Source organism: Lampetra planeri, chromosome 30 (genome assembly GCF_965212315.1).
Source record: "Lampetra planeri chromosome 30, kcLamPlan1.2.h2, whole genome shotgun sequence".
NCBI lineage: Eukaryota > Metazoa > Chordata > Hyperoartia > Petromyzontiformes > Petromyzontidae > Lampetra > Lampetra planeri.
This window is the reverse complement of record NC_136136.1, coordinates 3,056,206-3,082,968: the sequence shown is the minus strand read 5'-3', so window position 1 is coordinate 3,082,968 and position 26,763 is coordinate 3,056,206. Positions and strand designations below refer to the sequence as shown.

The 26,763-nt window shown below is 47.6% G+C and overlaps 1 protein-coding gene across 1 annotated transcript; it reads right to left on the bottom strand.

The window, feature by feature from the left end:
• Positions 1 to 20,079: 20,079 nt before the first annotated feature.
• LOC144728803 (leucine-rich repeat transmembrane protein FLRT3-like) lies at positions 20,080 to 25,599 on the bottom strand. The gene has a single exon (XM_078608462.1). It carries the CDS (start codon positions 25,478 to 25,480, stop codon positions 23,015 to 23,017), a length of 2,466 nt encoding a protein of 821 aa, XP_078464588.1. The 5' UTR covers positions 25,481 to 25,599; the 3' UTR covers positions 20,080 to 23,014.
• Between the last annotated feature and the right edge of the window lie 1,164 nt (positions 25,600 to 26,763).

The following is a 26,763-nucleotide window of genomic DNA, read 5'->3' as shown; positions in this document are numbered from 1 at the left end:
TGTTTTTTTGTCGCGTCGTTTCGTATTCGCTTCTGTTTCGTGCCGCGTTGAGCTCTCAGTGCAACGTACCGCGCGCCGCACCGCACCCAAGCGCTCTTTCTGTGTGGTCGCCGCACGAACCTCCTTCTCTGTCACCGCGTTACCGAGTTGTGCCGCGTAGTGCCGCGCTCGCCGTGCCCCTGTTGCACTGCCGCGGGGACGCGACGCATCGGGTTGTGCGGCGCCGCGTTGATGAACTGCTCTCGCGTTGCATTTGGACGCGGGTGAAGTGCAAGCCGCGTGAGTGCGGTGTCATTTATATTCCGAGGAGGGCACCAGCCAGTGTGGGTAGCTCCCATGGCAGTGGGCGATATGCCACTGCCGTTGTCTGATCTAGCAGACTCCGGCGTTATCGGTAGGTTACGATGGCTAGGATGTTATACGCTAGGTTAAAGGTGCAGCCTGCAATTACTTGCTCACGCAACTGCTGACGAGAAGGCCTTCACTAGAGGGAGCCCAAGAGAGCTCCACTAGAGGGTATTTTTCGATTTAAAGCTTTCGTGACTGCAGGGATTCATCTTCTTGGTTCTTTCGGTAAAGTCACGTAGAAGGGAAGTAATAAAATAATAAAAACAAAACATAATAAAATAATTATCACGACGTTTCGGCCACAACGCAAGCAGCCGTCCTCAGGTGAAGACGGCTGCTTGCGTTGTGGCCGAAACGTCGTGAGAATTATTTTATTATGTTTTGTTTTTATTATTTTATTACTTCCCTTCTACGTGACTTTACCGAAAGAACCAAGAAGATAGAGGGTATTTGGCCTTCTTGTTCACGCTGCAGAGATGTCAAGCGTCGCGGTGGCAAGATGTTAAATACCTCGCGTGGTATGCAAGAGGTTCTGGGTTCCTTACTGGCCCCGACGTCTTTACATTTGGGGTTTGCATGTCTCTCTCCCCGTGGCCGCCTCGATTTGTCTTTGGGTCTCCTCTAGTTTGTTCCCTCCACATTTATAGGCGTACGTTTAGCGTACTTGGCTGCAATACAATTTACACGTAATGAGCCACTTCATTGAGCTGTCATTTGTGGCAAGGTCGCTTCTGAAAAAAGAGTTACTCTATATAGTTCAGCGGGTCTTACCTGGTAAAGTAGAAATCGTGTAATGGTTTAAAAAATGGTTTCTTGGAAGAGGTGGGAGGACCCACGCTTTACCCCTCTACACGCCGCCCACTGATCGACTCGGCGCATACAATGTTCATCCCTTTGGGAAACAATTCGCGATTGATACAAAGTCCACATAACAGGGATGGAGGTGCATTTTAAGAGAAGAAGAGGAGGTTGGGGTGGGGGGGATTGAAAAAAAAACGTACCGATTGTTTCAATTGCTGTGCTTGGAGATCGATCCTCTTGATTGAAAGTCCAGTGTGTTAACCATTATGACCATTGTACCACCGCAGCATCCCATTGAGAAGTAATCATGAATAAAGTGGATGTGTTTTACAACTTTCACGTATGTAAATAAAAAAAACAATCGTAAAATTGAGCACATTTATTTGTCCAGAGCCATATTTCAGAGGCGATGTCATTAGGGGCCAAGGCTTGTGGCGATGCTCGGGGTGTGGAGAGGTGCCGGTGACTTTCGGTCGGAGTCCCAAAGGCTGCGCGAAGGAAAGCTGTTTGTAAACGTTCTTTGAACGTCTCTCGAGACGGGATGGACCGAAGATGGTTTGGCAGTGCATTTGAGGCCGATGGAGAGGCGATTCTGCTGACCAGAACATTACATCTTGGTCGGCGGAATCACGAGTAAGGATTTGGCGGTCAATCGCAGAAGTCTGATGGGATTGTAAAATATATATATTTTACATCCCGGTTGTGGTATCAGGTTCACTTTACGAGAGGAACAAAAATCCATTCGGAACGCTCTGAGAAAGGTGCATCACCACCCAAACCACGCCAGAGAATGGTCAAGAACTGATGAAGTTGCGACATCTTGCCGGACAACGCGCAGGCACGACTTGGAAACGCACAGGAGAGCAAAAGTGCCATTGTGTGATTTTATACAGAATCAGAATCTTTATTTAGACTGGAGGAATCCGATGAGCTATGCAGCTCTATGTTGCAGATGTCCAATCATGGGTGGGTCAGCAAGTCACAACAGTAAACAAAAAAAAACCGATAGTACAAAATATAGAAAAAGTAAGCAAGTCACTTAATAATAAAATAATATTGATATAATTACGATTCATAAAGATTGGGTAAGGCAGCAAAAACAACAACAAAACAGTCCCAGACCACACCAAGATAACACCAAACAGCAGTAGTGCCTCAATAAAATGGCACATCAACATTGAACTATCGATACACAGGCAAGGATCACAGTTACTATATGGCACAACCGTCGTAAACTGTATAAACCTATTCTATAGAATTGTCAAACGTTTGACTTTTCCACGCTTCTTCCTCCATTCTATGAATTCACAGATTTGTTTTATATAGCTACCAAAAGCTTGAGCAGATATCTAAGGCGATAAGCCGGGTATTCTAACCAGGCGCTGTTGGCCCTTGTGAGAGAAATTGATTTTTTTTGTTATCTGTGAGATACTCGGATACATGGTGGCAATCAGGTTTCAAGTTTTGTTTGTGACAGAGATACTTCCCGGCTCAAATCGGGTACAAGCACCGGGACTCACCCTTACAAGATGTAACAAACAAACAAACCCCTTCAATGATTTCCCATCAAACAGTTTGTATTAAACACTGTGCACGATTATTCTTGAAATCCCATGGGACGTGTTGCCCTGGCAACAGGATTTGAGAGCCACTTCTGGCCACAAGAAAGCTGCAGCTGGTGAAAAATCTAACTAAAAACATTAAAGGAAATAATATTTTACTTAATCCCCCCCCGCCGCCGCCATAAAAAATACCAAAACAAACATTACAATTTCACCGTGCCATTATGGGATTCATTAGCAATTCGTTTATTTTTGAATATTGGCTATGACACTGCCATCCTCACATCTCCAAACAATGTAAATAGATTTTAGGTGCGGCCCTGTGATAACTTCTTCACACCACAAATGGCGAAACGGCCTCCATTAGAAGCGGCTATACGAAGACACCTCTAAAGAGCACAGTGTTTGTCTTACACGTCCACATCGCTGGTAAGACATCTTGAAAGAGGTTGGAGTACCCACACTTCACCCCACCACGTGACCGGCCGATAGTCTTACCTGTTGGTGCACCCATTTATACTCCTGTGTGTGTGTGTGTGTTTTGCTGGCTAACCAAATCGAGCCCCCGCATAAAGGAGAAACATGAACATAAAGAATTGCGTTAAGATGTATGCTTTAAATTGCGTTGACAGACGCAGAGAGAAGCAGCGCACAAATTAGAGAACAAACGCCGGTTAAAGATACAATTTCAAATGTTGAGAAAAGTAAATGGGCCTGGGCAGAACAGCATGGCTAGACGGGACGATTGAGTGGTGGTTCAGAATAATGAGGGAAGTGGCAGCCACGGGATCGAACGTGTTCCGAAGGACTTCCACCGAGGAGATGGATGGTGGGATGAAATCTGCTCTTGTACAGTGGATTATTACATCACTGGATCACGAGAGAGCGAGAGAGAGATGGATGGTGGTGATGGCTTAGAGAGAAGTCTTTCTTCCAGCGGTGTATTCATCGCCACGGAGGATGATTGTGATCGTCAGTTCGCAAACACTTGAGGCACAGACCTTCACAATTCCACATGACCTAGGCCGCTGTCTCGGAAATGGTAGTGATACATAAATAAGGATAACAATGACAAAACGCCATGTAAATGTGAAAAGTGTGTATACGGGGTACTTGATTAGCCGCTGCAGAAATAATAATAATAATCCTTATCACCATAAATCACCATCGTTATAAACGTGTCTCACCGTCGAGCAGAGAACACAGGGTTGGTTATTGATGCTCGCTTTACAGCTATCGCCATGCGGATTACTTAACTGAAGCCAATCCATTTTGGTTTGGTGTTACCGTTGATAAATCTCATCCTCCCTGTAATTTATTTTCGTCCTTATTTCCATATTAATCTCGCAGCCAACCCACTTAAAGTTAGCTTTAAAAAAAAAAATCTCATACCACATCCCCCCCTGTTCAATGTGCCCTTGCATCATCTGCAAGCACAAAACTCCACAGAATAAACCCGGTGTAGTTACTTGCTTTGGAAAGACCGAGAACGGGGTGAATTTGTATTTACCCGCACAATAATGCACTCACTTTGCAAGACAACACTATAATTAGCTTAATTAAACATCTGCAGTTTATACGAGCTAAAACCCAGACTTATGTTATTGTATTTTTTCCCCATCACTATTCATAAGAAGGCACTTAACCGCACAATGAAATGCATTTCAACTTTGAAACAAAGTAATTATTTTCTTCTTCTTTCAAAGCAGTCTTAATTCATTTTCTGTTTTTGTGCAATGAGGTTAATAATCTAGAAATGCATTAGCCACACAATCAATAGCACAATCATAGCTGTACCCGGCATCTCTCTAAAATGCTCAATTCCTCATCTTTGGCCTGCCACAGGCGTGTCTGCTCAATGCCACGTGCCCTCATTGCCACAGTCGTGTGCACGGAGGGCAGTGACTTGGCACTGCTTCAGATGCTGATGAGTGGCAAGCGTGGCAAAGATTGCTTGTTATCGTAATTACCGTAATCAGTCATGACCTTTGATTAGCACGGTTGCCAACGTACGGTGCAAAAAGAAGTTCAACACACACACACACAACTGTTCACTGCCGGATGAAGGCCTCCCGAATTGTCACCAAACTTCGATTTAAAGCTTTTGTGACTGCAGGGATTCATCTTCTTGGTTCTTTCGGTAAAGTCACGTAAAAGGGAAATAATAAAATAATAAAAATAAAACATAATAAAATAATTCTCACGACGTTTCGGTCACAACGCAAACAGCCGTCCTCAGGTGAAGAACAGGTCTGTCGGAAAGACAGCGTCATTCAGACCTGTTCTTCACCTGAGGACGGCTGTTTGCGTTGTGGCCGAAACGTCGTGAGAATTATTTAATAATGTTTTATTTTTATTATTTTATTATTTCTCTTCTACGTGACTTTACCGAAAGAACCAAGAAGATGTCACCAAACTCTCGCGGTCTCTTGATGCAGTGATCCATCTGGCACTTGAGCTGACCTCGCCGCTTTATCTCCGAGGTGGGCGACTTCTCCGGCATGTTGTGTCCATCGGCTGCCGTTCCATCACCAGTTCGGACTATTTCCCATCATCCCCTGTGTCCTGCCCAAGGGCAATATTGATTTATACTCCAAATTTATATCTGTGGCTCCAAGTGTAACGTAATGCTTGTGTAGTGAGCGACTTCCGAGACACGACGTGTAGAGGGCTCCTTATTTATTTCTCACACTTACAGGCACAATCACTGAGCGACACATGGATATACAGGGCTACGCATAGCTGGCCCATCCACACAGCCCCATCATCGGCATCTAACTATATAGCTGGCTGACTAATATAGCGATGACGACTATGGGAGCCGTACAGCGGATCGGCCATGCGGCTGGACGATGGAGAAGAGATGGCGGCGAAGACAGCGATGGCAGCCAGGACCCGGACCCCACGACAGCCCCGAATATTTGGTCACGTCCTCCCTATATACTCCTGGGTGTGGCCAGGCCCCGCCTCCGGCCACGCCCCCTTCTAGAACCTTCGAGCAGGTTCCCAGAGCTCCCCGACTCCCCGCCTTTAACCTTTAGCCCAGTTACGCTCCCCTTATTATAGTTGGTCGTTACACTTGTAACAAATGTAAGTATAAATGTATATTTACGCGATGTAACCCAAATCAAACTTGTATTATGGATGATATTGGTCGCAAAAGCTTACGTGTTAAACTAACTAACCTCTATGGGGAGGATACTTTTCTTCAAACCATAAAATTGGAGAAACTCCAAATTATGCGGATGGAGCTGTTGTCTTCACTGGCGTTCCTCAAAAGATGCAGAGATTCAAAAGTAATACTACACGCAGTTAAAGTAACTCATCACATTAAGTCACTTAAAGCAAATCAAATGCTGCATAAAGCTAGTGAATTGTTGCTAAAAGAGAGAATACAATATAATAGGAGTCACATTTATAAATCACTAATGTCGTTATACATAAAAACATTAGCAACAGTGTCTCTACAGATTACTGGAATATAATCGACACAATTACACAGCAATCAGCTGATAATGTATTTAACAAAACTAATAATACCCAAGTGAACACATTTGCTAGACTGACTAACAAACAACTCTCAAATAAAAATGAACATTTTATAAACAAAACGGTTAGCAACATGACTGACGTTGAATTATCCAGAAATATGGTTTCAGTCCTGTCTAAAGGTCTTAACTTTGCTGTTGCCCCACGTACAATCCCTGTCGATGAGATGATTGCTGAAGTGGAATCAGTCGTTAGACATCTCCCACAATTAAGCTGAGATGACTAGGCGTGAGGTTGCTCAATTATTGAGAACATTAAAATGGCAAAACTAATTTTTGATTAAGTGAAGCAAAAGCCTAAAGATAATTCAGAGCAAATAAAGATATCAAATTATTGCTCCTGACCAACTGTGATGCCCCATGAGGATTACGGTAATACATTCAAAGTTTTACTCTGTGAAGGTATCTACCTTAAAATTGAGCGAGACACAACCAACACCTTAGAACGTAAAACAACGGCAATCATTGCCAAGTCACCAATACCCAAGGAAGAGCAATACTTGATCAAATCAAGGGTGTCAAAACCATCAAGACTTTATGGCCTACCAAAGATTCACAGACCTGATGTTCCATTAAGACCCATAATTAGTACAATAGGCTCTACCACATACAAATGAGCACAATACGTAATAAAACAAATGCAGCCCAACATCGGCAGGACCTCTTTGTTCATTAAAAACTCTCGTAAATATAATCTAAGATATTAAGTTTGACTATAATGATATTCTCTTAAGTTTTGATGTGACTTCTCTGTTCACGAGGGTTCCAGTCAACGAGTCAATTAAATTACTTGATACTCTGGTACCAAACACAGGTTTAGCCAAAGATATGCCACGACTTGCTGAAGACTGTCTAAAGAACACCTATTTCTTGTGGAAAGGTGACTTCTATAAACAAAAGAAGGAGCAGCAATGGGCTCTCATTTGTCACCTGTGATTGCGAATTTGTACATGGAATATTTTGAAACAAAAGCAATAGCTTAAAGCACACTAAAACCCTCTGTTTAGTTTATATATGTGGATGACACATTGGTGGTCTGGCCACAAGGCTTAACGAATTTCTAAATAATCTTAACTCGGAAAACCCATGCATCCAGTTCACCATGGAAGTGGAAGCTGATAGAACTTTTCCATTTCTGGATATTCTGCATGGGTGCGGTTAAAATGGAAAAATAACACAGCATTTACCAAGAGAAAACACACACTGATACCTATCTGAATGCAGTCACAACATCACCCGGCAAAGAAAGACTCTCTCATCAAGACGCTCATGCATTGGGCTAAGAAAGTGTCATTAAACATGTTAAATAAGCGCTGCAATTGAACGGTTACAATGATGCACAAATCAACAGGGCATTGAATGCCAAAACCAAATCAAATAACACGAGCGTTGAAACTGACCAATTAATAAAAACGAATAAAACACCATACATTGCGGGAATAACTGATAAATAAGCCAGATGTTTGGAAAAACAAAACATCCGAGTCATATTTGGAACTGTACATAAAATACAGAAATTTATATCTGGTATAAAAGATGTATTACCAAAGCTATCAACAGAAGATGTATCCTGGATTAATTGCGCTTGTGGCAAATGCTGTGTTGGGCAAACAGGACGAATGCTCAGCACGAGACTAAAAGAACACCAACGAAATATGAAATATTCCCAAATACAACTGTCAGCAGTGACAGAGCACGTGTGCCAAGGACACTCAATTGATATTGATAATGTTGAAGTTCTTTGCAAAACTAGTTACTACTGGGCAAGAAATTGAGAGAAATAAAAATAAATGTAATCGTTCGGATAGCTACAGACTTAGTGCTGTTTGGAAGCGAATCATGAAATAATAAGTTGTTTAAATGCATGCCTATACAGGTCACCATGCTTCAATAGGGATTGCTGTTGGTACGGCTATTTGAGTGCACACAATCGACATGAGTTACAAGAACAATCGGCTTGCATAATGTGGATGCATAATATACATTGATTACCATATAAATAACCCAAACGCCAATCGCTACCCAGTGTCATTTATGTGCATTCATTAATCCCTCCCCCACTTCGTGCAATAATGACACACAAGTGATGCCATCACATCTATTCCTCTATTTAATGAACGAAGCAGGATGATTTCTCCAAAAATCTGGCTGTTGCCTGATGAAGCTAGTTGTAATTACTGGCGAAGCGTGATACTCAGATTGTAAATGTTCTGGCTTTGCTTTCCAACACACCCTGGTTAGTGCTACACTAGTGTAGTGAGCGACTTCCGAGACACGTCGTGTCGAAGGCTTCTTGTTAATTCTCAAACTTTAAGCACAACACTGGGCGACATCATCTATGTAACGTTCTACGTAGCTACACAGAGCCGACCCTTCTACACAACCCCATCGTCGGCGTCCAACTACACAGCTGTCTGACTCGCACAGCGATAGCGACGATAAGAGCCTTGCATAAGATCGGCCACGTGGCCGGACGACGAAGAGAGATGACGGCGAGCAATGACGCAGGCAGGACCCGCAACAGCACCGAACCTCTGGTTCGGTCCCCCTTATATACACCCCAGCGCGGCCAAGCCCCGCCTCCGGCCACACCCCCTTCTAGAACATTCGAGCAATTTCCCGGAGCTTCCCGACTGACTCCACCTTTCACCTTTACCCCTGTTACGCCCTCCTAATAATTAGACATCACATATCATGCCCATAACCGTGATTACCCCTTCAGGACGACAGGTGGCACCCTGTCATTACACTAGTAATGAATTGACATGTTCTGTTTACGTGACAAACCTTACTAATTGGCTGTGTCGGGTGGTGGCGGGTTTAACGACACATTCATATATTTATGAAATCTAACCGAAAAAACCTCTTTTGTATAAATATATACACGGTATACAAATCATGTGTGCATGTATGTTGAACTTGTTTTGCACCGTACATAGCCAACCGCGCTAATCGGAGCTGCGGGGGTAGGACAATAAACTAAACACAAAAAGCACTTCCAAAGAAATGAGTTTTCAATTTAGAGTCGTCGATGTTACCCATACAATAACAAAAACATCATAGACTGGATTCACAGGCATGATGTAAACAACAACAACAACAAAAGACTCGCCATATTTGGTATTTACACTGCATGATAAAAAGAGAAGAGACGTGGAGCCGTGGATGCAGTGGTTAACGTATTGCGCTCTGAAAAAAGCCACCTGAGTTCGGTTCCTGGCCAGGACTAGCATCAGTGGCACCTGCCTTGGGTCTTTTACTTTACCAATATTTGCGCTGACCAGGATATGGTGAAATATGGTCAAACCTTCCTCCATCACTGAGAGCATGGGATGGGTCTTCACATAGCAGTGCATTGACAAAGGGCTGTAAATGATCATAATGATTCAAATATATACAGTAGTAGGTTGACATTTAAAGCAATGCCCCTTATAATAATAGGTTTTTTACCCTTTTTCTGGCAATAAAACTGACACCTTTTTTCAAGGAATCATGTTTGCATTAACCACAATACCTGTGGTCAGAATGCAAACAAAAACAACTCTTTTAATGTATGCATTGTCCTTGAAATTGATTGGTCCACACCAGAGACAGCTTTTCTTAGAGCCCAGTCTCACATGGTGTTTGACCAGATGACGCCAAAAGGCGCACAACTCAAAGACAACGCACTATCAGAGTATTAGGGCTCGGGGTAAGCATTAACATCATGAGGCCTCATTTGTCAATGCCCCTTGTTCAGAGCAGAGAGAGGGAGGGCAGAGAGCTTGACTGACTTGATAGTTTGAAAACCCTCTACACTCTTCATACGTCAATTCAAAGCAATACTTTTTCAACTTAACATATATTTGACTTAATATTTCCCTGGTTTATCCGGGCCCCATAATTTAGAATATTATCACCGACTCCAAGCCAGTGAATATCCCTGTCCCCCCCCCCCCCCCCTATATCTGCTCTGAAGAACTGAAGAAGAACCATTGAAGTGTCACCTACTCTTTATACGAGGGCCATTTAAGGTTAACCTGCATGTTTAGTTGGGAAAAAAATTAGAGGGGAGTGATTGAAACTGACCCAATTTTGTCAAGGTATTCCCCTGCTGCATGTACACACGTGTCCCATCGGTGTTGTAATGCCTTCGTGCCAGAAGCACAGCATTCTTTAGGACACAGGCATTTCTAGATGCCTGATTTCAAATCCTCACCGCATGTTACCATCTTTGCATGCATACGTACTGCATTTATGTTTTGAGAATGTGACATTGAGAGAATTGATGGACTCACATTCTTAACTTTTCCTTGATTTTAGATATATATGTACACACCCATCGTGGGCGGGTGGTGGCTCATTGGTTCAATTTCCGTGCTTTGAACATGGATAACATAATTGACCTGCATGGTGAAGTATGGTCAAACACCTCTTTTGACCACAACAGTACGGGGAGGACTTCACCCATCAGTACATTGACAAAATGCTGAGTAAACTAACTGTCATTTTTCGGCACTCACATATTATTTTCTCACCAATTCCAAAATATAATAATCATTTGAACATTTAAAACCCACGACAAAGATATTAAGTTGAAGTGGCATTTTTCAGCGTCTCGCTCTCGATACCTTACGACTTAAACTCTTAGATATATAAATTACTTTACACATCATGTCGGCAAAGTCATACATCGTTTAATTATTCGCAACATTTTAATAAGCCGCCTTTTCATACACACACACACACGTATAAAAGCCCTTCACATGCAGTGAATTAATATTTTAATAGGAGTCGGGATTGAACAGAAGTCCTGACTGCGCTCGGCGAAACAGCTTACATCGCCGTCATCAAACGACAATCGCGCACGATTAGAAGCCACGTCGGAGTGAATTGCATCACCCGTCAGATTTCAGGCCCCGTTCTCCCCTCGGGGTTTTTGGCACGGCGGAAAGGGACGGTGGGGAGTGAGGGAGGGAGGGAGGAGAAAACTTAAAGCGGCAGGGGCGATTCTGAGGGAAAGGCGAGCTGAGACCGGCGCTAAACCCGCGATCGTGGCAGAGCCAGTGGTGGGAGTGGCACGTGCCCCCCCCCCCCCCAATGATCCGATCGAAATCCCTAATTTCGATCGGATCATTGGGGTTTATTAGTAATAAATTGGCATTTTGCCACTCCCACTACAACTGTGTAGAATATGATAGGACAATAGTCTGAGTCCATAATTGGCAATAAGTAACGGCAAAGCAGTTACAAGTGACTCACAGAATTGTACGCAGTTGCGTATCCAGTACACGACTTCCCTGAAGGCATCAACACCTCCAGCGAGCGCGATGCCGATCACACCACGCGGTTCGAATTCGACGCCCGATCGACGCCACACACGCGTCGAATAAAAATCAAGGGACAAGTCCTTACTTACTAACAACTCATTACTTACTAACAACTCCTATAATTTTTCATTGCTGGAGGAGTTGCCCCCCCCCCCTACCTGAAAATCGTGGCTCCGCCATTGCCCTCCACCTCACCGGATCTGCACGTGCCCGTACGCTTAGCCAATCGCACATTAAACAAACTGGGATTTACAGAGGTGCCAGCTCAACACCTTGAAATAGGGAGGTTTGTTGGGGGGGGGGTTAGGCCTATCAACCAACCTGCCACAATTTAATCTTGCTTCTATTTCAAAGCGTGAGCCCATCGCTATGTATTAAAGGCTGGGGATGGGGCTTAAAGGGGATGTGTGCTGGAAGCCTGCCACTTGAAAACGGGGGGGGGGGGGGGGGGGTGCACATTGGTGCAGTTCTTGTATTTCGTTTTGAATGAGATTGCCTTTGAGAATAAGAGATTTTCTGAGATTACCGTGCAGATTTCTTTTGTTCAGCTTGAGATTCGCATGGTGTCTTTCTCTTGGTGGGTTTTTATTTTTTTGCCTCAGGACAGGCACAAGGACGGGGTTAGAAAATGGGATTGTGCGGAGGAGTGAGTGTGAGAGTGTGTGTGGGAGAGCGGGGGAGGAGACGACCCTGTTCCGTATCGTAAGGGCACGAGAAGATGAAGTGGTAAAGGGGAAAAAAATGGGCTTTTGCTATAAAAAAAAAACCCAGCTCGAGCAAAATTAATGTGTAGACTGAATAGAGCAATGTTTCTAGCACACTTGTGTTCGCTCGAGTCTTGCAGGTATATGTATGTAGCAGAGAGTATATCGCAGTTGGTATGAAGGCCAAGGGTATTGCTTGTCCGTTCCACATCCTGCAGAATGGCCTCAACTCGAGGACGGTCTAGACGATCCTTACGGTGGGCTCTTTGGCCTACTCTTCCACACTAGCGAGCCTTCATGGAGGAGGACGGAGTAGCCACACTTTACTCCGCCACACACAACCTGCCGATCGACTGACTACTCATTTACACTGCTGGGGTGGAATGAGGCGAGGGGAGTTTAAGAAACTTTCCCCAATGTTCCATTTGCCACGCTGGGAGAATAAACTGGTGACCTATGGATTGCAAGTCCAGTGGGCTAACCATTCCATCTCTGCGGACTCCCGTACTAGAGTCTACAGAGCCTACGGTTCAGAAATTCAGGGTCAAAGCTCAACCATCGGTCAGCTCCCTGAAGGAGATGCTCATTGGGCTTATGTGTGTGCGTGCAGCAGACGTGGATCCAGCGTCGTTACGCCCGCTGCCTGCTGAGATGCTCGGGGTATTTTTATTGTTTTATTTTATCTCCCAAGCGACTTGCTGCTAAGCGTACCTCTCTCTCTACCTCTGGCCACAGGGTGACCTTGACCTCCATCCCAATACTAATGGTTTAAAAGACACCAGCAAAAGAAAAAAAAACTGTCCCAAAGTCAAGGCCAAAAGAAGTAAGAACGATGCCCTTATTATGGCCCAGTGTACATACACACGTGCACGCGCGCGTATACAAGACGCTTGAAGGCCGACTTAAAGGATCAGCATTTCAGACCAATTACTCTAAATTGTTAATGGTGCCTCTTGGAGTGATAGCTGTTAAAAGCTGGGACCGATCAATATATGTAAGAGCTAATGGCATAGGCCTTAAATGAGGGTTGCATTAAATGAGTGCTGGCAAGGCCCTGCAACATACGCGTCGCTTGTCATCGTACCGCATTGTGGGCAGCTGGCAACGATGTTAAGAGGGATCTGGTCCCATCCAGTTGCTGCACACAGCGGGACGTGTATTAACATGCCAATTACACGGGCTATCAATCACATATTAATCGTACTCTTCCACCTAAAGTACTTTTTTGCGATTGCCTGAGCATAAAAAAATATGTATATGAAAAATGCAATTTTGGAAGTGAAAAAAATAATAATCAGTTGCACACGCGGGCGTGAGTTTGAAAATAACGCCGGCTGCAAATTAAGTAATAATGGAAGCTGTTCGTATTCGCACCCAGCAGTTTCTCATTTGAAATTCCCAGGGAGGCTGCTTTATGCGGTTCATATTCTCCCCATGTGTTGTTCCCAATTTAATTATTAATTTGCAGACCGATATTTTTCGCTGTACCGTGGCGCTACTTAATGGCGGACGGTTAAATCATCCTAATAGTCCTTTGCTTCCCTGGTCTCAAAGAATGCAGGGCTGCAGTGTTGGGAATATGAATCAAAGTGACAGTTCATCCCCTCCATCCCAACTTGGCTAGGTGCTGCCCGTTTATTCTCATTTGTTGCATGTATACATTTCCATAAAGTCAAGGGGGCCTAAATATCACAAACTCGCGGCTTAGCATTCTACACGAGGACTACAACCGGTATTTTAAAGTGCAGTCTGTGCACCCTTGTGCATATACTTGCACGCCCAGTGTGTTGTCCGCCACGTTTGTTCATTAACATGGCTTCGCTCTCCTGTGGAGGTACACTCTGGCATCATATTACATCTATAAAACACAAAGAGACTCACTCGGCAGACCCACACTTGTGCATCACGACTGCGTTCACGCTCGAGAGCATCACTTCACGGATAATAGCACACGGTTGAAATGGAGCTTTCGGCAATGTTCGTGCCCTGGGTGGCATTCTTCGCTTTTAACATTCGGGTTGCCATCACTCCTCAAAAAAAATGTCTGCCACTCCTTGCAGACTTCACTACTCGCTGCCAAGGACGGCTCACCTTCATCAAGAGAGCATTTAGTCATTCCGTTATCTCCTAGAGCCATCGGGCATGGCATGTTGTTCACTAGCGTGGCGTCTAAGGTGCCCCCTGTGGCGTTGAATGGTAGCATTATGGCTTTCCTCCACCCCCCACCCCTTTTTCAAGGCGTGACCATGCACGTGAACCGAAGGTCGGACGACGCGTGCGAGCTGCTGCGTCCCCTCATTTGCAGCGGTCGCAGTCTCTCTGCGGCCACTCTCAAAGCCGGGGGGCTGGAGGCACAGATAATGCGCACATTACCCGCGCGCGGTGAAGATTGTGATCGATCTGCGCACAACGTTTTGGTGTCTTTAAGCAAATGCGTTTTATAGCACGGCACTATAAGTGGGGGGGGGGGGGGGTTCCAGATGCGCATTCATTTGAATAACCCACCCATTAGCTACGGTGGCGAAAAAAACCCAGCTTTTATGTACAGTGCGGGATTTTTGAACAGATGTTTGCTCCGCGCAATCGCTCAGTCTCGGCGTTATTCAGATTTTGTCCCTTTGAGCTGCCTTTTCTCCTCCCCGCGCAATAAAAGAATAATAATCACGTGAAAGCTGTTTATTCGTTATAATAGGCGTAAATATATACGCTTTGCCTTCGAATTGCAGATGGCTATTGATGTTTTCCATTGTGTGGACAGACTCATTAAATTTGATGTTCAGAATGAGCGATATTGGTGAAGTTTCAGGTTGAATTCCTCTGACGAGCTCTCGCAATGTGCTCGGATGCATGTCGACGCATCGTATTTATTTATTTATTCCGAGAAACGAACAGCTGTCCTTACACCGCGCGTTCATTTTGCATCACATATGCAAACCTATTAGTTTGCCGAGGCCAAATGAACGCCATTATATGTTTGCTGTTGTAAACGTCACAACTATCTAAGTTTAATAAGTTCCTTAAGGCACAGCGACGTCAAACATTAATTAAGGAAATATTTTCTGAATGAGCCAGCGCAGAGAGAGAGAGAGAGAGAAAAAATTGTTTTTTGCAAACAAACGATTATCATACATGTTTCATTTTTACTTGCACGCATGCCAGAATCATCGTGATATACATGATTTGTTTTACTGTGTAGGTAAAAAAAATAAAAGTAAAATAAAAATAAAATAGCTGTATCAAGTAAGCTTGATACAGCAATCGTGCAGTGACGGTCCCACATGAAGACGGAAGCTTGTGTTGCCTCCGAAACGTCGTGATTTTTATTTTATTTTTATTTTACTTTTATTAATTTAATTTTTTTTACCTACGTGACTTTACCGAAAAAACCTAAGAATATGAATCCTTGCAGTCACGAAAGCTTCAAATCTAGAATTACTGTGTAGGCTTTCACGGTTCAGTTGTACAGCTCTCTGTCCGACGTTTCGCTCCACGTGCTTCCTCAGGGACTGAACTCAAAGATGTTGTAGTACACCCGGCAAACACACACCAGGGCCATACATTTATCTTTGCTGTTGACAAAAAAAAAACACGATGGCTCTGCATTTTAGACAAGTGAAGGAATTTAGTAGAACAATAACATTGACTTTTTTTCCCATTAAATGTTTTTTTCAGCTTTGGGTAATCGTAGGGCAAGTGTAAGGGTCTATTATGCCCAGAGGGGATAAGATGTGTACAAGAGTTGCTTCTGTATAAAAGCATGTTTCTTGAGAATATGCCTGTGAGTATGCTCACATGTCTTTCTGTGTGTGTCTACAAAGTGCACCTGGCCTGGCACACAGCCCGTGGTGACGTCATCGCCACTCAGTGGCGAATGACGGCTGTTGTTGTTGTGTGTGTCAACATGTGCACGGCCATGTAGGCACTGTCGCCCTCCAACAACAGCGGAAGGCAGAGGAGCAACGCTCACAAAAACGAGCGAAGCTTCGGGTGGCTAAAACACAGAAAGCTGGCACAGTCGGGAGCACAGGTGGTGCATTTGCCAGTCATCTCGGTCAGTCACCCATGGCACCTGGGTCCGTCCCGTGACCTTCTTCTGCCAGCGAGCCTTCGACGCTTGACGTGGCCTCAAAGTGCACCTAGCACAAGCATGGCGGTGACGTCACGACCACTTAGGGGCGAATGGCTGCTGTTGGTCAAAACATGTTTAATGCCATGCTTAGTATACTGAGTTTTTTTTTAAAGGAAAGAAGCAATTTAGTTTTCTCTCAACGTGGCACCTGGTATTAATGAGCACTTTCGGCACTAATTTACTACCCTATGTGCAAATTTAATTAGAAACCTTGAAATTGAAAATGTGTTACTGCATCCCTTCCTATATTTTACACTTATCTTGCATTCCTCTGCTACATATTTTACTCCAAATGTGAAATATCCCATTTACTACACACTTCAAAAGGCAAAGTAGTGGTTATGTGTGTCTCTTAAAAATGTTTAGCGTACTTCCCGACATGCAACAAACTTGAAATTTGCCATGTGGGTACTTTCCAGACTGTACACCATGCACAAATTATAAAAATACACTTTTTTATTTGGGGGGGGAGGGATGGGGGAGCTCAACAAAGCATATATTTTTTTGACGGCAAGTGAGTTGTGACGTCAAATCTGTCATGTGACCCGCGCATGTGGAAGCGTAACGCATTGTAGTGTAGTGGTTAGCGCGCTGCGCTACGAACCCGGCGACCCGAGTTCGATTCCCGCTCACGGCCACCACCGGTGACGATTATTTTAACCGGTCCTGGGCCTCCCCTAGGTCGACACAGCCTCAAACGAGTAACTGGTGTGGTGTGGGAACATCGCCACTGGGGAGACAAAGGCGGCCGGGCGTCGTGAATCCAAGCCGGGTAGTAAAGCTAGTTATATATATATCCATGCCTGAATGATCAAGCGAGTCATGGACAGTTGGATGTCTCTGATGAGAGTCATGGGCTCGTTGCGGGAAAATCCACATTCTTATGGCAGGGACAAGTGCCTGTATATGGTGTGATCGCTGCTGACTTCCCACAATGTGGCGCTCACCAGGTGGTTGCCTGCTTTATACACCCTGGAGGAGATGATGGGCTGAGCCAACTCGAGCCACAATTTTAAAATTACAACTTCGCTTGCATGCTCAGCTATCCAAACACAGCCGACAAAACAAATATACACATCCGCTTTTTAATAGCGCGATTGTCTCTCACCCAGCCTGAGCAAACACGGGTGCGGTATTTATTTATGCGCATGCAACAACAACAACAAAAATAACCAATGCGCTAATTATCTTCCTTTCGAGCGACACACGCACGATTGGGTTGCAGGCAATGCAGCGAACGCGAAGCTTCAGATCTGTCCACGCGGGAGATATCACTCCGATCGCCGACTCTGCAGAATTAAGGATCAGCGGTGCCATCTCTCTCGTGCGCGGAGCACCCACTTGCAGACCTCTCCCCACCAACACCCGCCACCCCCCCCCAATTGTAGGTATGTTGGGGGGCTGTCTGCGGGGGTGTCTGTTTGGTTTCTGATGTCTGCGCGTGGTGCGTGCGGGCGCATGGAGACGTAAGCGACGGCAGATGGGCATGTCTAACCCCCCTCCTTGGCCCTAATTATCTACCCTCAGTGGGGGGGGGGGAGTGTGCTGCCTCGTATGGGTTTTTGCACAAACAGAAGAAGAATAAGAAAAAAACGTTTACGCAAACATAGATAAATGTGTGTGTGTGTTCATATGCGGAGTTTGGCGCGGGGGGATGCTGCCACTGTGGCGTTAATGGTCAGCAGCGCGCTGGACCAGCGGTGCAGAGAGGTATCGGGTGAGATTGAACCTCCCGGCGTGGCAGGGGAAGCATTGGGGCACGTTTCCTAAAGCCCTCCCGTCCACCCAGCAGTGTGTACAATGGGATACACACGTCGATTAAAACGTTAATTTTTTATGTATCCCCATATGCCGAGGGTCAATGTCTCCTTTTATTTTATTTGGCTACATTCTGTCACGACGACGCCGATCGTTGTTGTGTGTTGCGCGCCACAATAGGGCCCATCGGCAAAGTCGCGTTATGGTGAAGTTGTTGGTAACGCATGCACGTCAAGCTCGTACTTTGGAACTTCTTTCGCACCGTACGTAGCTGACCGTGCTCATCGGAGGCGCGGTACGTTTCCCATCTCTTCCGAGGCGTTCTGGCCACGGTGGCAGACGGAGTCGGCCAAAACGCATTCTAGAGATGGGGCCTCTCTGGAACTCCCTCTCGTTGAGATCCATCCACCAGCAGCGGCGTGACGAAGCCACTGCAGGGGCTGCACCTTTACCTTTTGTTTTTATTTGTTACGTATCATAGAAGAAAACAAAACATACACAGAGATAAGTGAAGTGACTGTTGCGGGCCGGGGGGGCGGAATACAAATAGATGTTTAAAAATAATAATAATAATAAAGAAATTGCCAAAGCTGTAGGCGGACAGCTGGGGGAGGCAACGTAATGATGATTGAACGAGACAAATGTAATTTGCATGCGAGGAGGGGGGCGGACGCGGGGGGGGGCGGTGCGGTTCATGCATGTGTGAGATATTCTTCTGCTGGTGATTGAGATACGTCCGTTGATGAAGTGCTGCGGTTTAAAGTGCTCGGAGTGTGTGCTTACTCGTGAAAATTCTGATCTTGTCAGCGTTGCCGTGGTCCTCGGTGCGTGCACGCGTCGGCTTATCGTAATTGTATCTTAATTTTCCCTTTCTGCGATTGAATGTGTTGCGAGCAGAAGTTACGGTGCCTGGGGACCTTACATGTGTGCCCTCCGTGTTCCCGTGTGTGTGTGCGGCGTGCGTGACCGTGCACGTATGTTTCGTTTCTCCGCCTGTGTGGGATTGTGCGTGTGTGTGTTTGATTGAGTCCGGGGAGCGGTGGTGTAGCGGTTAGCGCTACGCTGTGCCACGAACCCGGCGATCCGAGTCTTGATCCGGCTCACGGCCACCAACACTGGTGACGATTATCATCTGAACCGGTCTTGGGGCCTCCCCGTGGTCGACTCAGCTTCAAATGTGCGGTGTGTAAAAACATCGCCACTGGGGAGGCAAAGGCGGCCAGGCGTGGTGCTGGCCAACATCCCTTAGCCGTGTGCCGTGCCGGCCTTCATATGTGCTCGCAAACAGCACTTGTCCCAACAGTCTCTTCAGGCTACACGGGAGATCTTTGTCTTTGCGGTGGAGAGTAGTGTGGCGGCGGTTCGCGCACTGCATTAAGGGCCCAGCGACCGGAGCTCTATTCCTACGCACGATTTCGGCTCATAACAGTGACGAATATTCGAACCGGTCCTGGACCTCCCCTAGCTCAGCTCAGCCTCAAATGAGTACCTGCTGGGGTGCGTAAACATCAGGGCAGGGGAAGCGGCTGGGTGTGGTGTTGACCAGCCACTACCCCCTTGTGTGCCGGTGTCAGCCTTCAGTAGGTGCTACCCGTTAACAAAATTGTCTGTTAAAAGCTCAACGGGGGAGGTGGGTGTGGGTGGGAGGGATGTTTGTCTTTGTATGATTTGCCTGAAAACCGACGATAATGAAATGACAAATGGTACACTTTAGTTAAACAATCGGAGGCCGTTGGGGTCAAAGGTTTAAACATCCAGCGTTTACGTGACGAAAGGAATGGGGGAGTGGGTGGCTTAGAGTGGGGGTGTGGGTATTTTAAGGACACGATGACAGCCATCAGCTCGCAGCATTCGCATAACATGTTTTATATTCAACAAATAAAAAAAAACTTCGGGAGTGTGTGTTTTTTTATTGGACCGTTTATTTTCAGCACAAAGGAAAGGTACACTTTTCATTAATTATTCACACGATTTGTTTTTTTGTTTCCCCCCTTCCTCCTCTCCTTTTTTTGTGCAAAACATTTAAATGCACACACGGGCTCCCAAAGCGACTCATCAGGGAGATACATCAAGGCACACGCTGCCATAAGGCAATCAGATATTTTGGCTTTGGTTGATAAAAAAAAGCTACCGCTTTAAAAAGTAAATAAAATAAACTAAAATACAGAGGCAGCAATAATGACACAGACGATTGTATAACACTCCAATCAATGCACCAAAATTAGGATTAGATTTTGACGTGTAAAAATGCAATGTTATTGAAATGAAGGAAACTTCCCTTAGGCCAATGTAAACTTAGCCTTAGCTTGACCTTTCGTAACTCTCTGTGTGTGTGTGTATATGGGTATGCATGCTCGTGTGTGTGCGCGCGCATGTATTTGCGTGCCGTAATTCATGCGTGCTTGTTAATCTGTAGTGATCGTCTGCCATGAATATGTATGAATTCCTGTGTGGATGTGTGTGTGTGTGCGTGCAGTTGCGTAAAATTAAGAACCAATGCATATTAGCAAATTTTGGCCACATAAATTGAAGTATGTTTCACCGAAATTATATATATATTATTTTGATAAGTATATACATGTAGCGAGCACGTTCTTACACTACATCAGAATCAAAAATAATTTTAGGCTTGACACCCACTGAACTGTGAACGGTAAGGGAATAAATAGATTTAAAAAAAAACCGTGGGTACGGAGAAACGTAACATCCCTCTGCATAGCCCCTCAAAAAAATCTTCACCCACCGCCATCCTCCACAGTCTCCGGAAAAAAAACAACAAAGAGCGGTCTCCGAACCAACGTGACCCGTTCATAACGCGTGGCGGCACAGGACAACCCCGTCTCGACTGCCGTGCGTCGTGCGCAGAGAACATTGCGAGACCGTTTGCCGCGTGCGCCAGGGTCGGACGCATTTTTGTCCGCGCGAATCGACGTCGTGCGGGAGACGCCTTTTCGTTCGTCACCGCTGCTCTCCTTTTGTGAACCTTCTCGCAGTTGCAGTTGCGGAAGCTGCAAATGGAATCATCTGAGCCGCTAATCTCCCGTCCGCCCCCGGTGTGTGTGTTTCTTTTAAAACAATCACAACCATTTGCTCTGCTCTGCCACATGAAATGGTGTGGATCATGGGGGACCGTGCGAGATTTGCTGTACCTTGGGGGAGGCAGAAGCAAAGTGTAATAATCACACCGCTACTTTTTTTTGTTACCGAACACCATGGTGGGGTGAGCAGGAAATTGCGGTGATGCAGCTTTTTTGCCACTTTCAATTTGAGGCTTTCCCTTCTGCCAGGTAAACAACAGCCATCTGCTTTCGAGGGTATATGTTTTTTTGGGGAACACAAGTCCAAGTTTTATAAAAACGTCCCCGCGGACGATTACAATTGACGTGCCTTAAAGTTCGCTTGTGGGCCAGGGCCCAAAAATTGAGGACACCCACAGCTTCATAACTCACCGCATTCCAGGCTTTAGACGCCTACACTTTTGCTTCAACCGATCGTCAATGCCACGTCTGAGTGGGAGAGACGTCTTTTGACCCCGATCAATTCACGAGCAAAGTGAGTCGAATGTCTTGCGATTTGCGCGAAATGTAGACTGGACTCCCCCCCCCCCCCCAAAAAAAAAAACACAAGAATGCCTGACGTCTGTCTTGCTGAAAGCATTTGAACTAAAACCTTACGAATATTTAATGACAGCAGTGTTAATAACAATAGTAATAATTTACACGAGGACATATTTTCGGGTAGCGTGTACTTAAACAACAAACAAAATATTGGGAGATTTTCAATGCCTTCAGCTGTTCCCTCCCCCCTTCATTTGATTACAAAAAATAACGACTTGCCTTCACGCCCCAGCAGACGCAGAGAGCAGGAAAAGCACCTCTTCGACGAGCCTGATTGTGGCTGGGCTGTCATCGCTATGCATTTCTGCTAAGATCACAAGTCTCCGTACCCTGCTGAACGCTTGTTAAGTGTAAAAAAAAATACCCCCCCAAAAATGTGAAACTCCATGCGGTGTAAAATGGAAACGTGAATATGTACAGTGCTTCCATTCAAATGCAATCGATAGCGCTATACTCATGGTCATTCGGTCGATGTGTGTTGATCATTGCCATTGGCTTGAAAAACTGCATTCCAGTAACCCTGCAGCAACAGTGCATAAATATTTAAAACAGATTCTTGATTTTTTTTATACAGCAGTCTTATCTCTGGACAACAAAAGCATACGCAACTTTTTTTTTTAATCGTATTTCCCCAAATAGGTTATCGAAGCAAAGGCTGTTTAAACATGAAAAAATAAACCAGCCTTAAGTGTTATTTACCTAAATAAGCTTTTACAAATGCAGCGAACGTTACCTTATAGTGTTTTATGCACAACGAACAGCAAGCGATAGCTTTCGGCACCTTTATGTAAGCAACATAAACCACTCAACCAAAGGTAACACATTTGTCAATTTTAAAAATACCCATAAACCACACTAAAAGTCCAAGTGCTAATAAAACGTGTACAGTTTCGTCCTATAGAAACAAAATAATTGGTTCCAGTTTTCGACAGTCCAGTGATATATTAACAGTATAAAATATTTGATACATTGATGTCGTGTTCAGTTGTATTCATCTTCTTGTTCCTTCCCACCCGCCTCTTGTTTTGTTCTTCGTGAAACGTTTCGCGTTATATATTTATGCCGTCGATTAATTTTGCCTCTCTCTGCTTTGCATCGACAAGTCTGGGTACGTACTCCCGTGCGAGCGGCGTGATTATCGTCGTAGCCCTCCTGCTCTGTGCCACCTTAGCGACGCTATTATTATAACAACAACAACAACAATAATCTGTTATTATGGGGAAGCATGACGGGACGCATCACGTGTGCGAGTAGTCAGAGTCCGGAATCCCGCTGTCCCTGTAGCTGCGGTTGCTGCTGTTGCTGCTATTGCTCGTGTCCCGCTGGTAAACCATGAGCTCCCCTCCGCGCGCCGGCGGGAAGATGGTCCGTATGGCGTACGCCGACTTGGCCACGCCGGCGCAGCACGGCTCGTTGAGCGGCACTGCCTCGAAGCGCGTCTCGCAGATCTCCAGGATGGAGCCGCCGCCGGGCTTAGTGGCCGGCTCGTAGTAGCCGACCTCCGCCCTCTCGTCGTTGTCCTCCTCATCCTCGTCCCCCACGTCGCCCCCGTCCTCGGCGCGTCCTCGGCTCCAGCTCTGGCGGCGGCCGCCCTGGCTCCACGCGTGCCCCCGGCCTCTCGCCGGGCGCTGCTGCGCGCGCCCGTACAGCGGCTGCCCCGCGGAGCGGCGCGACCCGCCGTGGCGGCGGTGGTGGTGGTGCACGTACCAGCAGAAGGCGGCGAGCAGCGCCACGAAGAGGGCCGCCGCCACCGCGCCGCCTACCATCCCGGCGAGCGGCAGCAGCGATGGCTGCTGCTGCCGTGGCCGCTGCTCCTCGCCGCCGCCGCCGCCGCCGCCGGGCCCGACCGCCGACGAGGCCGCCGCGGGCCCCTTGCCCGGGTGCCGCGCCCCGGCCTTCTGCAGCCGCGTCGTGTCGACGTTCACGCAGGTGCCGTCCGCGGGCCGCTCCTCCGCCGTGCCCTGCTCCTGCGCAAACTGCCCGCGGCGTTGGGCCCCCTTGGCGTGCGGCAACGGGGTGGCGCAGATCCGATAGGTGGAGCGCGGCTCCAGGTTGGCGATGAGAAACTCGCCGGCGCCCAGCACGGTGGCCTCGTGGCTGTCGAGGTGCGGCTCGCTGGCGGACGGCGGGGGGCCCGCACCCCTGGCGGCCAGGCCCAGGCGCACCCAGCTGACACGGTAGGCGGCCGTGGGCGACGAGCGTGCACCCGCGTCCTGCCAGTGCAGGCGCACGCTGTTCTCCCTTTCCGGGCACGGGGAGAAGACGAGCTGCGTTCCGTCGGACATCGGAGCCGAGATCGTGCCTGGCACGTGGATCCTCGAAGACGAGGAGATGACCTTGGCGTGGCCGCCGCCCCCGCCCTCCCTCCCGTACGTGAAAACGGACGACGACGTGGAGGAGAAGTCATCGGCTTCCGTCAGCACCGTGGCCAGCGGCATGGGCGGCATGCCGGCCGGCGCCATCCCCTTGGAGATGCCGATGCAAGAAATCTCCTTGAGGCCAAAGTCGCGGATGAGCGTCCCCTTGAACCGCTCCGGCGTCTGGCACGTGAGCCCTCTCGCGTTCACGTTGGGTCTGCTCCGCAGCCAGTTCCGCAGCCAGATGAGGCCGCAGTCGCAGTGCCAGGGGTTGTTGCACGCCGAGAGGTGGCTCAGGGACTCGAGGCCGTTGAAGGAGCCCTGCGACAGGCTGCGAAGCCCATTCCCGGACAAGTCGATCCTCTGCAGCTGCTTGAGGCCGTAGAAGACGCCGGGCGGAAGGCGCGAGATCTGGTTGTCCTGCAGAATCAGCTTCTGCAGGCCAAGCATGGGCAGGTGCGTGGGGACAGTGGTGAGAACGTTCCGAGCAAGCGACAGCTCGGTGAGGGACGGCAGCCCCGAGAAGGAGGAGGCCGAGATGCTGGCGTCTCCCAGGATGTTCCCGTCGAGCGCCAGGCGGCTCAGGTAGGTCAGCTGGCCGAAGATGCGGTCGGGGATGCGCGAGATCCTGTTGTCGTCCAGCCGCAGCTCCTCGAGGCCCCTCGGCAGGCCGCGGGGGACGCTGCTCAGGTGATTGCGGGAGAGGAAGAGCAGCTTGAGGCGCGGCGTCCCGTGGAACGTGGCGGGCTCGATGCCGGCGCTCGACACGGAGTTGTCGTTCAGGTGGAGCTTCTCGAGGAATGGCGTGCGCTCCAGCACCACGCCCGGCACCACCTCGATGTTGTTCTCCTGCAGGTGGAGCTCACGCAGGTTCGGGGGCAGGTGCGCTGGGAACTCCTCCAGCTGGTTGTCGTACAGGTAGAGGACCTCGACGGACGACAGCGCCTGCAGCATGGCGGGAAGGCCGGCGTTGGTGATGCGGTTGTTCTGCAGGTAGATGGTGGTGGCGTCTCGCGGCAGCCCGCTCGGCACGGCCGTGAGACCGCGGTCGTTGCAGTAAATAAAGCCGCTGTTGCATCGGCACACGGCCGGGCACGAATCCGCAGCCGTCTCGGGGCACAGCAGCAGCAGCAACTGCAGCAGCAGCAACAGCGAGTGCAGCAGCGACTTGTGTGCTGACGGCACGAGGGAGCCGGGCCCGGCCCGTTGTGGATTCGGACATCGTGAGCGCCTCGACGACGCGCCGCGGTGGCATCCGACCCCGCTGGCTCGCGTAGCCGTCGGGTTCCTCCGTGACAATTCGCGTCCATGGGCCGCGCCGACGGAGTGACCCGTTCCCGCCGCCATGTTGGGCCACGTGCGCACCACGCGCTGTCCACCTCGCAAAGTCCCTTCCTTTAATGGCAGTCGTTAGTCAGCACTCGGACGAGACGGATTGGGACGTCACGGATAATGTGCGCCAGTGGCCTGGTTCCATTCATCGCCTCTGCAGGCGAAAGATGGTGGGGGATGGCGGGTGGGGTGGGAGTGGGGGGGGACATCAAAACATTCATTAGCATCCCTGCAAAGTGGCCCTTGCGGCACGCCGAGAGCCGCCTTCACTTTGTACTGCCCACTAATTGGCTGTCTGGTCCGCCCCGGGCCAGCCAGCGGTTGGGATATCATTACTGCCACAACATCGCTATCGAGATAACACGTTGTCACCGGGCCAGCGGATGCTTGCGCTGGGCTCTGTGAAAATACAAGGAAAAGAGAAAAACAAGAAGGGAGTGAAGGAGGGTGGGGGAGGGGGGGCGCGGAGGGAGGGTTTGCCGGGGGCGAAGAGAGTTGTCAGAGCAGATGCCCATGTCCTTTGGGCAACTCCGTCGGTGGCCGTTACCAAGAAGCCCGTGACAGGCCGTCTGGCTCTCGATCAGCTAAAGTGTCAATTGTGGAATGCGCTTCTCTCCTGCATCGGCCTTCTCCACAGAGCGGTGCCATCGCGGCCTCTTTTAAGGGGGCACCACGGCGCAATTCGTCATTTTTTTCTCTTCAATGTGAAAGAATTAGCGGCGAGAGTTCGACTCGACAAACGTTTCATTGGAGCTTGCAAGGAATACTTTTTAAGTGAGGGCTAATGAAGTTTCGTTGTTGTTAATATCGTTGTGGCATTTTTTGTTGTTGATGGCTGGACATGATTTTGTACAGTAAGAGCATTGTGGTTGATTGAGCACTCTGGTCGCATGAGTCAGTTGTGCGCAAAGAAGTGACTCGTTTATGTGTCCCGCGCTCTCAAATAACGCCCCCATTGTCTATCACCCTAAATCGCCGTCATCTCTCGGAATACAGAGCCGCTTTGAATGTAATCGAGAAGGATTCGGTAATAAATCATTATCAATAATAAAATGGACAGCTCATTTAGTGCTTAATAAACAAACGTCCCGTTTAATTTTTGTAAAAATAAACTAATTTGAGAATACCCATGTGCCAGCAGGGCCATACGTATCAGAATTACGGTCACACAAACGAACGTGTTAAATTAATTGGGAGTGCCTAGCAAAAAAAAACCGACCATTTTGAAAATAACTTCGTTGTTAAGATCAGCCAGGGGTAAAATTGTTGAGAAGCAACGATGCCTACTAATGTTATAA